At 41.2% G+C, this 11,494-nt stretch overlaps 1 protein-coding gene and 1 long non-coding RNA gene across 5 annotated transcripts in view; both read left to right on the top strand.

Annotated features, from left to right (window-relative positions):
* Positions 1-2,612: 2,612 nt before the first annotated feature.
* Prosbeta2R1 (Proteasome beta2 subunit-related 1) lies at positions 2,613-4,632 on the top strand. Its single transcript, XM_018014163.2, has 3 exons — positions 2,613-2,817; positions 2,882-3,061; positions 3,819-4,632. Exons 1-3 carry the CDS (start codon positions 2,741-2,743, stop codon positions 4,501-4,503), a joined length of 942 nt encoding a protein of 313 aa, XP_017869652.1. The 5' UTR covers positions 2,613-2,740; the 3' UTR covers positions 4,504-4,632.
* Positions 4,633-6,857: 2,225 nt separating this feature from the next.
* The window catches only part of LOC149268043 (uncharacterized), a 61,701-nt gene continuing 57,064 nt past the window's right edge, over positions 6,858-11,494 (top strand). For 3 of the 4 annotated variants that reach the window (XR_016271000.1, XR_016270998.1, XR_016271001.1), the window contains exons 1-3: positions 6,858-6,938; positions 7,037-7,402; positions 7,482-7,750. This is a non-coding gene — a long non-coding RNA (uncharacterized LOC149268043). Of the gene's footprint in view, positions 6,939-7,036; positions 7,403-7,463; positions 7,751-11,494 lie in introns of all 4 variants that reach the window. The other variant, XR_016270999.1, reaches the window with a different exon arrangement.

Raw genomic sequence — 11,494 nt, 5'->3', positions numbered from 1 at the left:
TCATGACTTATGCTCTTGATTTTTCCCCCGCTTTCCATTTTGCTCACCTGCAATTAGCAATCAGAGTTTGCTCTAGGTAACCATGACATAATACCGCTTGTAGCTGGTAGTTGACCAATTTAATTAAGCAATTTTCTGCCACTTCTGCACACGAGCGCAAATGCAAACGTTTCGTAAGTCTAATTGACAGCGGAGCACTGGAACCGTAATACCTAAGTACCCGGGCGCAGGGCAGCAGCTGTCTCGCTCTGTCGCACGCCTGACAAGGCGCCTGGCATTGTTTTTACTTTGCGAACAATTCAATTAGCATTTGCCTCAACAGCTTGCCATAGAATAAATTGGTTACATTTCATTCTGATATTGATATTGATATTGATATTGATTTACATCTAAGATGCTTGTTTTCATATACATACACTTTGAATGCTCTGAGCTGCCAGCAATACTTTCATTTCCCTTTGACGCACTTACATATACATACATATATGCACTCCTGTATTCCAAGAGGTTTTGGTAAGCCTTTAAGCAACTGATCAAACACTCAACACGTTTTTGTTGTTTTTACCGAGGCGTTAGTTACTAGAGGTGCTAAACTATCGATGGTGGGCGCCATCGATTGAGGACGATAGCAGTTTCCAAACCATCGATAGTGGTCGATAGTCGCAATAAAAAACAGTGATTCTTATCATTAATTATTTGAACTTATATGCACATTTCCTTTTAGTGAAATTGCATTTTAAGACAAAAGGCAAATTGACTTAAAAGCTAAAACTTAAAAAGTATTAAAATATGTTTTTTTTATTGTAGCGATAGATTTTTGTTCAAAAACAGAAAAACGTTCTCATTTTCCTCTTTAAAATTAGACAATAATAATAAAATTAGACAATAATGTTCTAAACAATTCTACTAATTATTTGAAAAATGTATTACCGCTTTTAAGAAAGCGATCCATTTACATATACATATATTTATATGAATTGATATTTTAGCTTAGTGATGTGTAAATCGCAGCTTTGACGATACTATCGTCAAACTATCGAGCCATTTAATCATCGATAGTTCAGTAGCTCAATAGTACCCTATCATCGATGGTGACGATAGTGCCATAGATAGTTTGGCACCTCTATTAGTTATCAGCCAACACCTCTACCCTCTGCATCCCCCCGAAGCATTGAGATTCACAACTTTTCCGTTGCCAAATCGTCGCACTTAAGATCATCATATTCCGAATGATGAGTACATATACAACACACACATACATATATAAACAGTTATGCAGTCTTAAGCCAGAACACTAATGTCGAACATAGAAAATTTATCATTTATAAAGAAAGCTACGCTCTAGCTCATCAGACCTGCCTTTCTCTACTCTAAGGCTTTCTTGACGAACACCACACAGCTCCCTGTCGTAATTCGATGAACGTCTTATCCTGAATCCGTCTGTCTTATGCACCGATGAAAGGAAAGCAGCCCTCGCCACCCTTTGAAGAGCTTTCAGTTTTTGGGAAATGTTAGCAAAGCAAAATATACATGGATAGATATCAATATTTCTCGTGTTTCATCTCGAGCTGTGGCTGTGGGTGGACAAAGTAAATGCCTTAATACGTCATCCTGCACAGCCCCCCAGCGCTGTCCCCTGTGTGGACGTCGCTCTTGATGCAGTAGGCACAGCTGGCCAAGAGCGAATTTGCGGATGGCACAACGAAAGTTGCATTTGGATTTGGGACTGCGATTGGGATCTGGTTTTTGCATCCTTGTTGTTGCTATTGTTGTGCCATAAGCAGCTGCAAAGTTTTCATTTCTTGGCCAAATGCAGCGCAAAATTGTTTAAGCAAACTTCGAAGTTGCAAGTTGCGAGCTGCGAGCTGCGAGTTGTGAGTCCGCCGCCAGCTGGCAGTCCCAAAAAGCAGTTGTTGTCCGGCATCTCAGGTCCCTTTGCCGCACCTCTCCCCTCGTAATTAAGTTGCAGCAAAGTTGTCGTCAAGTTGCAACTGGAAGTCATTTTTGCAGCTCGGCCATTTGCCATTTACCATTTACCATTTGCAATGCCCCATTCCCTATGCGCCTTCCGCCCACCGCTCGCCCCCTTTCGCTTTTCGCCTTTCGCCTCGCCCAAACCCCCTTAGCTGCCAATCAAAGTGTTTGTTATTTGCGTAGCAGCACTACGAGAGACTGAGGGGAGAGACTGGGGGCGGGGCTGTCCAAATGCTAATTAAAATATAACCGGACTCTAATTAATCCTAATTGTATTTCGTTCGACAAGTGAGTTGCCAGTCGTCTGAAATCGATTCAGCCTTCATATTCTGTCCTTAAATTATAGTCTTTAAGCATTCCCCCCTGAATATGTCGACGTTGTGCATTCCTTTTCCGGACACAGCTCCATCATTCTCTCTAGCAACGCCACACAAGAAACATTCTTGTTCCTTACCAACAACAGCTTCAGCTATAGAGAGAGAGAGAGAGAAAAAGATGGAGAGAGTCGTAAAGATGGGTAGACTGTACTATACCATGTGACTAGGCAAGCATACTTATCAACTGGGAAGACAGTTGGAATCCAGGGAAAATTCGATTCGATTGCTACGCTGCTTCATCAGCCGTAAAATGAGAACTGAAGCAATTAGTAGGCTTTGCCTGTTACTATTTACTACCGTTAGGCACACAAATTGCTCAAGTTATATCATCCACATCAGTTTCCATAGAGTCAAAAATTGAGTAAAAATTTTATTGTCTACCACACAAGATGTTGTCGTATTTGGAGGCTCAGGACTTTCAGGACAAGGACATACGATGCGCATTCAATTTCGTTAATGCCAGACGGTAAATCCATAGCAGCTATTCCTCTAACTATTTCTACGTACTATCACTCGACCTAACTCTACAGCAATGCACAGCTGCTGCTGGACGGGTATAAGCCACCTTTGGCAGTGCGCACGGGCACTTCCATCGTGGGCATCATCTACCAGGACGGGGTCATACTCGGTGCCGATACGCGCGCCACCGAGGGACCCATTGTGTCAGACAAGAACTGTTCGAAGATACATCGTCTGCAGGATCACATTTAGTAAGCTAACTAACGATTGGATCTTTGTCTTGTTACACTCTGAACCCACTAAAAATGGGAATAGGTTTTCTTTTAAAACATTTGTAATTGGTTGGAAGGGACGAGATGAGTCTTGTCTGTTTCTAAGATCTTACTTCTAATTCGTATAGCCTATACGAATTAGAAGTAGACAAATTTGATATTTGATGCCATCGATAACACATTTAATTCGAATAATCTCTTCAGTAATCCTGGTCTTATCTCAAAAGTGTGAAGAGTTTGAACTGGCAAATTTTTCATTTAGTTTCTTGTACAGTTCAAACTATTTTTAACAGAATTAACTATAACAAAAACCGAAATTCTAAAAAATTAATATGAGTTTACATTTCAAATTTAGAGACTCCAGTTCTAAAAGTGTAGGAGATATAATTAATGAACTGATTTTCGATAAGCTTTTTATCGACATCTGGAGAAAAGGTCGATATGCGCGTGATATACACTGACCTAGGATAAAATTAATTAATTAAATTAAGTCTCTAGGTCTTATATCTTCTGGGATCGAAGCGTACATACAAATATATAAGTCGGCTCAGCTCATCGCTCTGATCAAGAATATGTATACTTTATGGGGTCTGCCACGCCTCTTTCTGCCTGTTACATACGCCTCGTTTTGCCTGTAACATACGATTATTCCCTGATTTCCCATTTTCAATTGGTTCAGGGTATAATGAGTATCTTCCAGTCAGGTCACTCCCAGTCTTACTTTTGCTCTCCATAGCTGCTGCGGGGCAGGCACCGCGGCCGATACTGAGCAGATGACTCTGATGACATCCGCTGAACTAGATCTGCACGGGCTGAACACGGGTCGCCAGGTGCCATTGATCTGTGCTAGCATGATGCTCCGCCGTACACTGTTCCGCTACCAGGGTCACATTAGCGCCGCCCTAGTCATGGGTGGGGTGGACAAATATGGGCCGCACATAAACTGCATTCATCCGTGCGGCTCCATCGACAAGATACCCTATGCAGCTATGGGCTCTGGCACACTGGCGGCCATGGCTGTGCTGGAGCAGGGCTGGAATCCCGAGCTGGGGCTGGAGGATGGCAAGCAGCTGGTGCGCAAGGCAATTAGCGCCGGTGTGTTCAACGATCTGGGCTCCGGCTCCAACATCGACCTGTGCGTGATAACGCGCGATGGAGCCAAGCATCTCCGCACGGAGACAATCGCCAGCGAGCGTGGCGAGCGGATGGGCGCGTATTCCATTCTGCCCAATACGACGTTGGTGAAGAGCATCTCGATACGGGACCTCGATATAGTCGGCGAGCGCATCTACCGCCCCACCTATTCCATTTCCCAGTTGCCCTCCATCAGCCAGTCCGAGTCGCAAATGGAGAGCCCACAACCAAAGCCTAAGCCGAAGCCGAAGCCCAGCTCGACATATCCATCCTCAGGCCGTCCATAGGTATCTAATAGTATAATAAATATATTTGTTTATGAGTGATTAGCGAGCATTGCACAAATCCAGACACAGGTGAAGCCATTTCTGTATTGTACTCTGTAGTCTCCAATAAAAGTTCAGTTTGGTAGCGTTTCGGGTATTTGTTTTTGAAACTTGAACAGGACTGAATTGGATAGCATGAGCCAATATTCAGCTCTGAGCTAGAGTGTGGAAGTTTGTATATAATCGAGTCTAACCTGTTCTCTGAAAACATTCTAAAACTAAAAGTTTAAACAAAACAATTGCTCCGACAAGAATACCTCACAAAATATTTTATTTCCAATTAATAAAACTTTTTATGGAGCATGATATGGCTAGCCATGATTCCTGAGGCTTGAATTCACTTCACAATATTTTGTAGAGCTCAACGTTAGACCTAAGAGTTTAAAGACCTTAAAGAAAGCACAAAAAATAGCTGGTTATATATGTATATATATATTTATATACATATATATGTATATCTATATAATGATGACTATCAGATGAAATGCGAGAGATTCAGCAAGGGATTATTATTAACATCAAGAGCAAGTAACTATTTTCGTGGATCGATAATCGAAGGACTGAGCTTTCGACGACTGTCAGCAAGGTTTTAAAATACATTTTGTTAATCCGTAATTCGCTTAGCATCGCATCGTATCTATTCGAGTGCACTTAATTAGCAAAGTTTCGGACGCTGCAGCAGAGCCTGGGCAACTTTTTGCAATTTGTGCTTACTGTGATTGCATTTGCTCAAGAATTTGTTGGAAACTAAGCTGACAATGGACGAAGGACATCTGTGTGTGTTTATTTAGCCATTGGCTGTCTTGTAAAAGCCAATTTGGCAACATATTAAATTGAAGCTCTTAACGTGGCTAACTTGATTATTTGTGTACAAATGGCAGGAGCACGGAGCAAGAGCAGGAGCAGGAGGAGGAGCAACGGCAACAGCAACAGCAACAGCAACAGCAGCAGCAGCAGCTACAGTACCGGCAGTAGCAGGTGGCTCGAGAGTCCTCGAATTAATTGAATCCTGGCATGTTGGTTAAGTCGTTGCTGGAGTGCGAGTCCTTTGGATGTCCTTGCAGGCACACAGAATGCGTCGAGTGCAATTTAATTCAAATTGTGCGTAGCCAAGGGCAACGGTTACAGTTACGGTTACATTCCCAGCGACACATCCCAATTGCCACACCTCTCAGGCACCTCTCATCCCTGGCGTTATCCCTTTTTACATATCCGCACACTCGCACAGCTAGCCGTCGGACGCACGGGCGAGGGAGGCAGTTGATGGGTCGCATCCCCAATGCCCTGGCAGCTGGCATTTTACGTTCAGTTGTTTATGGCCACATATCCTTAAAGTTGTAACATGCAAAGCAGCGCCAGAGCCACAGCCAGAGCCACAGCCACAGCCACGGCTACAACTACAGCCAGCAGTCTGGGAGCTCCATTCTGTTGCATTACTTATGTGCCGCACGGGAAATGGAATCAAAGGGCGAGCGCCGAGAATCCAGCCAAATTTGTAGCTCCAACTGAGGCGAAATCTGCCGCCGGATATTGACAGACGGGCAATAAAAACTACAAAAGGCGACACCAGCGGCCGACAAAAGGACAATCCGAAACAAGCAAAGCGGTACGAGCGCGTGTGGCCTGCTCGACTATTAGATACCGTGCACATAACCAAACGATTGACGGAGAGAAATGGACTTCATATAGGAAGTGAAACGTGAGTGGCTATCTCATATCTGAAATTTTTCGTATCATAATAATAATACAATAATGTACATCATATAACATAATAATATAATATAATTTTGAAACCACTTTATCGACTCAAACCTCTTTAATAAGTAGAGCCAAGCTTATAGTCTTCAAGTTTTGGGTGTTTGACTTCTTAGACACGATCTTTTATCTTTTATCTCAGAAGAGCTTTATGCATACATACGCTTATAAGTGTATACAAAACTCATATGGAAACTTACGGATAAGAACTTGGCTAGTCTTATTTATTAATACATATATAGTAAAATTATATCCTATAAAATCTAACCATAAGAGGTTTTTCTGAAATCATATACTTATATCATATAAAGCAAAAGTTAAAGAGAATATTTCAGATGTATTCTACATAGGATTATACTAACGTAACCACTGTCCCATGCTAGGGTCAATCAAAATAAAACGATACTCATATATAATTATATCTGAATACAGATAATTGGTTCTTACGGCAGATATCTTAATCAAAGCACCTGCATTATAGCTCCCCCAGCTTATCTTTTAAAAAAACGCTTTCATTTAAAATTCGTTTCAAGGCGAATCTATTCATATTCGGTTTTAAAATGTAGGAAGCTTTGCCAAAAATGTTTTTATTTTTCAGAAACGAAATTTCATCATTTGCTTCCCTTTTTTTGTGCTGGCAAGTAAATAAAAATCCGTAGCTATTCGTTTTAATTTTATCAAAATATTTATTTTCTTTCGGGGTTTTTTTTTTTTTTTTGTTCTTTCTGTTTCGCAACAGGGCGTCACGCATTGAGATTTCGTGCACGCCATTTGCCTCAGTCGTGTGGACGGGAGATGCGAGATTCGAGATGCGGATGATGTTCATGTTTGTCGCCGACCCCGGGCAGAAGGGGAACAGAGCACGTGAGCTGGCATACGGACAGGATAGCCGAACGGACAGAGGAGCGCCCTGGATGGCCGAAAAAATGAGGCTGAGATGAAATACGAGGGCTGTTTATCAGCTTTGCATGAGCAGGCAGGCAGGCAGGCAGGCAGACAGGCAGACAGACAGGCAGCCGTAGACCGAGGGATAAACCAGCAGAGCTATCATTATAACATTGTAATTACTTGTGGATATTTTACAGGCAGCTTCCGCTGCCCTGAAGTGAGTAGCTTAGTAGGAGACTCTATACATAGCTCTGTTTGACTGATAGCTGTTATTCAAGTAAAATAATTCACGTCAGATCTAGGATGTCTCTTCACTGGAATTCTCAGTGCTTCTTCGACTGTGCCATCTCTATTTTGTATGCCTGCTTGATCCACCCGAGTATCTGGTAATCCCCAAAAACTATTGTCGCGCATGCTCCACAAGTTGCCTGGATATCAAGGAGCTAGGCACGCAATTGAGCAGCCATTTACGTTGCTTGATTGGAAGTGCGTGGAGGGGGAGTGAAGGAGGGATGTGCCTCTGTCGCATTGTCCTCGTGTGGCCCTGTTGGACGGTTTTCCCATGGTAAGTTTTTGTTTTCTCTTCATTTACTATGCTCTGGGCCCATTGAAAATGGGAAACCAGGGTATAATGGTTTTCTTAAATGTACGTTAGAGGGAGAAAACACGAGTGACAGAGACCGTAAGGTATATATATTCATGGTGAATGCGAGGAGCTGAGTCGATATAGTCATATCTGTCTCATCGTCCGTCCGCCTGTCCTAATGCGGACGGAGATACTTGAAATTTTCTTAGCATGTCCGTCTATTGATATGGTTTCGGTCTAGTGTAATCGATTTAAACGCATTTCAAAATGCAGTTAATTAATTAACTAATACATAATAAATAAATAATTAAAAATTTCAATTTTAAATTTATGGGATTTCGATCATTGTTCTATTTTGGATATGACTCACAAATCCCATCCGGGATGGGCCATCCCTTTCCTACAAATTTGCAATAAGCGTATTTCAAATACTAAAGACTTGAGTCTTGGCTAATATGCACATTTAATGCTAGATAGTCAATCTAAAAGAAAAATGATTAAGCTGTTCCCATAGTAAGTCCACGCTGCTCAGTCCCTCGAAGGGTTCAGGGGATCCTGCAGTCGTGCAGTCTCGACTAGAGAATTCTTACTTGTTTTCTATTTTTCACGTGTGTCGGACGTTGGGCTGGCTGGTGGCTGGGTGGTTGGGTGGTTGGGTGACTGGGTGGCTGGATGGCTGGGTATGTGGCATCGTTTTGTTACACTTACTTGGCGAACAAAAAAGTTATCACATAGAGCCATTTAGCCGGCGCTAGGACAATGGAGCACGCGCACCAGCAGAAGCTATCGGCGGGACGTGCACTGTGAAATGCGAGCTCCACGTCTGGCGACGTGCTTTACAGCTTAAACAGCGTACCGACATATGTCGCCGTCATCGTCGTTCTGATTGTCCTTGTGCTCCTGCCCACATAATGCCTTCGCTGGACACAAAGCGCCACTTCATTATCGACAACACTTGCGCCTAATTAGCGACATATACGCAATGAGTAATTGCTGGATACCTAAACCACACACACACACACACACACACACACATACTTAGAGAGATACCCACAGCCACTGCTATGCCCACTGAACCACACGGCTCACAGTTGGCGCTGTGGTTAAGCAACCACCCAACCACAAAGCAATACGTATCTGCATGATTTCAAATCGTCTGCGGCCAGCTTGGGGGCGGCTAAGTGGATTGGTTCAGTGGCCATCTGGCTCAGTGGGTGGTATTACATTACAGTTGCATCAGCCACAATTAATGTCAGCGTAGAATATGGTTGGTATATCTGTTACACAATGCACACAGTTGCTAAGTACAGTGCTCACTCGTCAAGAGTAACGCTCAACAGATTATTTTGAGCCGCACCGAATAGTGCACGAAAAGTAAGCTAAGAAGAACCAAGTGTACTGGGCGTAAAATAGGCGGATATAGCCCACTGGGGCACATCTTGAGCATTCAAACAAGTCTATTTTTTAAAAGGTCTATTGTATAAGTAAACAAGTAAGTAAGAGCCCTCATGATGAAAACAATGAGCACACCAAAATAATTTTGGAGATTTTTTCATAACTAATTACTTTTGGGTATTTTGAAAAAAAAAATAAATAAATAAAAAATCAGGATGGTAACTTTAAGAACGCAATCTGGCAATGTGATGTACATATGCAAAAAAAAATAAATTGTATTTCCCCCTAAATATATAGTAGTCATAGTTCATTGTAAAGAGCTTGCTGAAAATAATAGGTACACTCAACTTCTTCGGCCTGAAAAACTTTAAAATACGAAATGTTTCTTTTCTTGTCATAATATAGTAAGTATTCTTCATACAGATGTTAAAAGTAGAAAAACACCTATTAATATCGTATGAGGAACGGAGAATTGCTTAAAGCTTTAGAAGAAAAGGCAAATCTTTGCGAAACTGATGAGCAGATCTCATATTTTTGTGGAAAATGCTTTAGAGGTGCACAATAAAAAGGAAACACGTAGACGTAACGCAAGAAGGGTCCCTTTGATGCTACGGCAAAATTTTAATAAAGACCACATCACATGGAAAGGATCTGAAAGAAAAAGTGGCGTATTATCCTATTTAGCGATGGACAGACAAGTAAGACGCCCTAAAAGTAAAGAATTTGATCCTCGCCACACACAAAAAAAAAATAAAATAAACAAGTAAGAAAGCTGTAGTCGAGACTGCCCGACTACGAGATCCCCTGATCGAAGTCCCATAAAGCACATATAAATCTACATTAAAGGTTTAAGCTCTAGCTTTAAAGATGTAGGAGATATAAATTTATTACTTGCTTTTAATAATGTTTTTAATCGATAACAAAATAACAGGACAAGGTACCGATATTTATATACACGAATAGGAAAAAAATTTCAAGTCCCTAGCTCTTATATCTTCTGAAATCGAAGCGCTTATACATACGGACAGACGGACCCATTTTCAATGGGTTCAGGGTATAAAAACTGATTTTTGTTCTTAGTTGCAGTTTTCTCTGATTTTATTTTTTCAGCGAGATCTGGATTTTTACATTATACTTGTTTTTTTTTCCTCCACACATTGCTGTTTTTTAATATTTTAATCACTTTCTCTGCATTATTTTTACCCAGTGACTGATGTAGTGATTAAATTTTGAATTCTTTGACTGAAAACAAAACTATTTCGACACAATAGAATTTTATATTTGCTTTAAATGAAATACAAGAAGGAAAATCAAACATTCAGATTCTTCATTTATTATTAATCCGTCCAATAAATAATATTGATCCAGCGACGTTTGGGATGCGATCCCTCCTGATATGGTGGGACGCTACAAAAATAGTATGCTAATTTATTTAAATCGTTTTAATGAATTAAAAAAAAAAAAAAAAAAAAAAAAAAAAAAAAAAAAAACATAAATGGGGTCCCACATTTGAAAAATGTGTCTACAACTAAAAACAAGTAAGAACGTTGCAGTCGGGCGTTACCGACTGCGGAATACTCATTCACATCCCATCAACAATTTAGTAGTTAAGTTTCGTTCTAATACTGTAGAATATACAGGTTTTTCCACGCCCCAACTGGGCGTAGACACCTCAGTCAGTTTTTAGAAAGAGATAACGTTACCCTAACTGCAAAGTTTGAATGCTTACCCTAAAAAAATGTGAAAATTACAGGGTATTTTTCGATATGCCACGCCCCTAAAGAGGCGTAAAAATTATTTTTGGGGAATCGATAGAGGAGGCTACCAGTAACTCAACTATCCAAATTTGAAGCTTCTAGCTATTATACTTTAGGAGATATAAACTTTTGCGGTTTGACACGCCCCCTGTGGGCGGACATATATCCGACAAAACTTTTTGGTCTTGGGTGATCAGTCCGAGTATATATACAAAATTTGAGGTCTCTGCCATCAATAGTGTCCAAAATATAGGAGAATTTAAAAAATCACTATATCTTCAGGTCCGATTTGCCACGCCCCCAACGGGCGTAGACTTATAATTTATCTTCAGACTTTATAGAATCATACCATTAGCTGACGTGCAAAATTTCAGCATTCTAGGTTTACAACTTTAGGAGATACAGTTTTATCCGATTTGCCACGCCCCCAATGGGCGTAGATATATCCGCCATAGCTCGTGATCTTAGGTGGTCAACGCGGACCTACATACCAAGTTTCAGCTTTCTAGCTCTTCAACAAACATGATTTCTGGTATATCGGAAAATGCATTTTCCGATTTGCCACGCCCCT

This window comes from Drosophila arizonae, chromosome X, assembly GCF_054131065.1.
Source record: "Drosophila arizonae isolate 15081-1271.41 chromosome X, UAZ_ARI_1.0, whole genome shotgun sequence".
Taxonomy (NCBI): Eukaryota; Metazoa; Arthropoda; class Insecta; order Diptera; family Drosophilidae; genus Drosophila; species Drosophila arizonae.
This window is presented reverse-complemented; position numbering and strand designations above follow the sequence as displayed.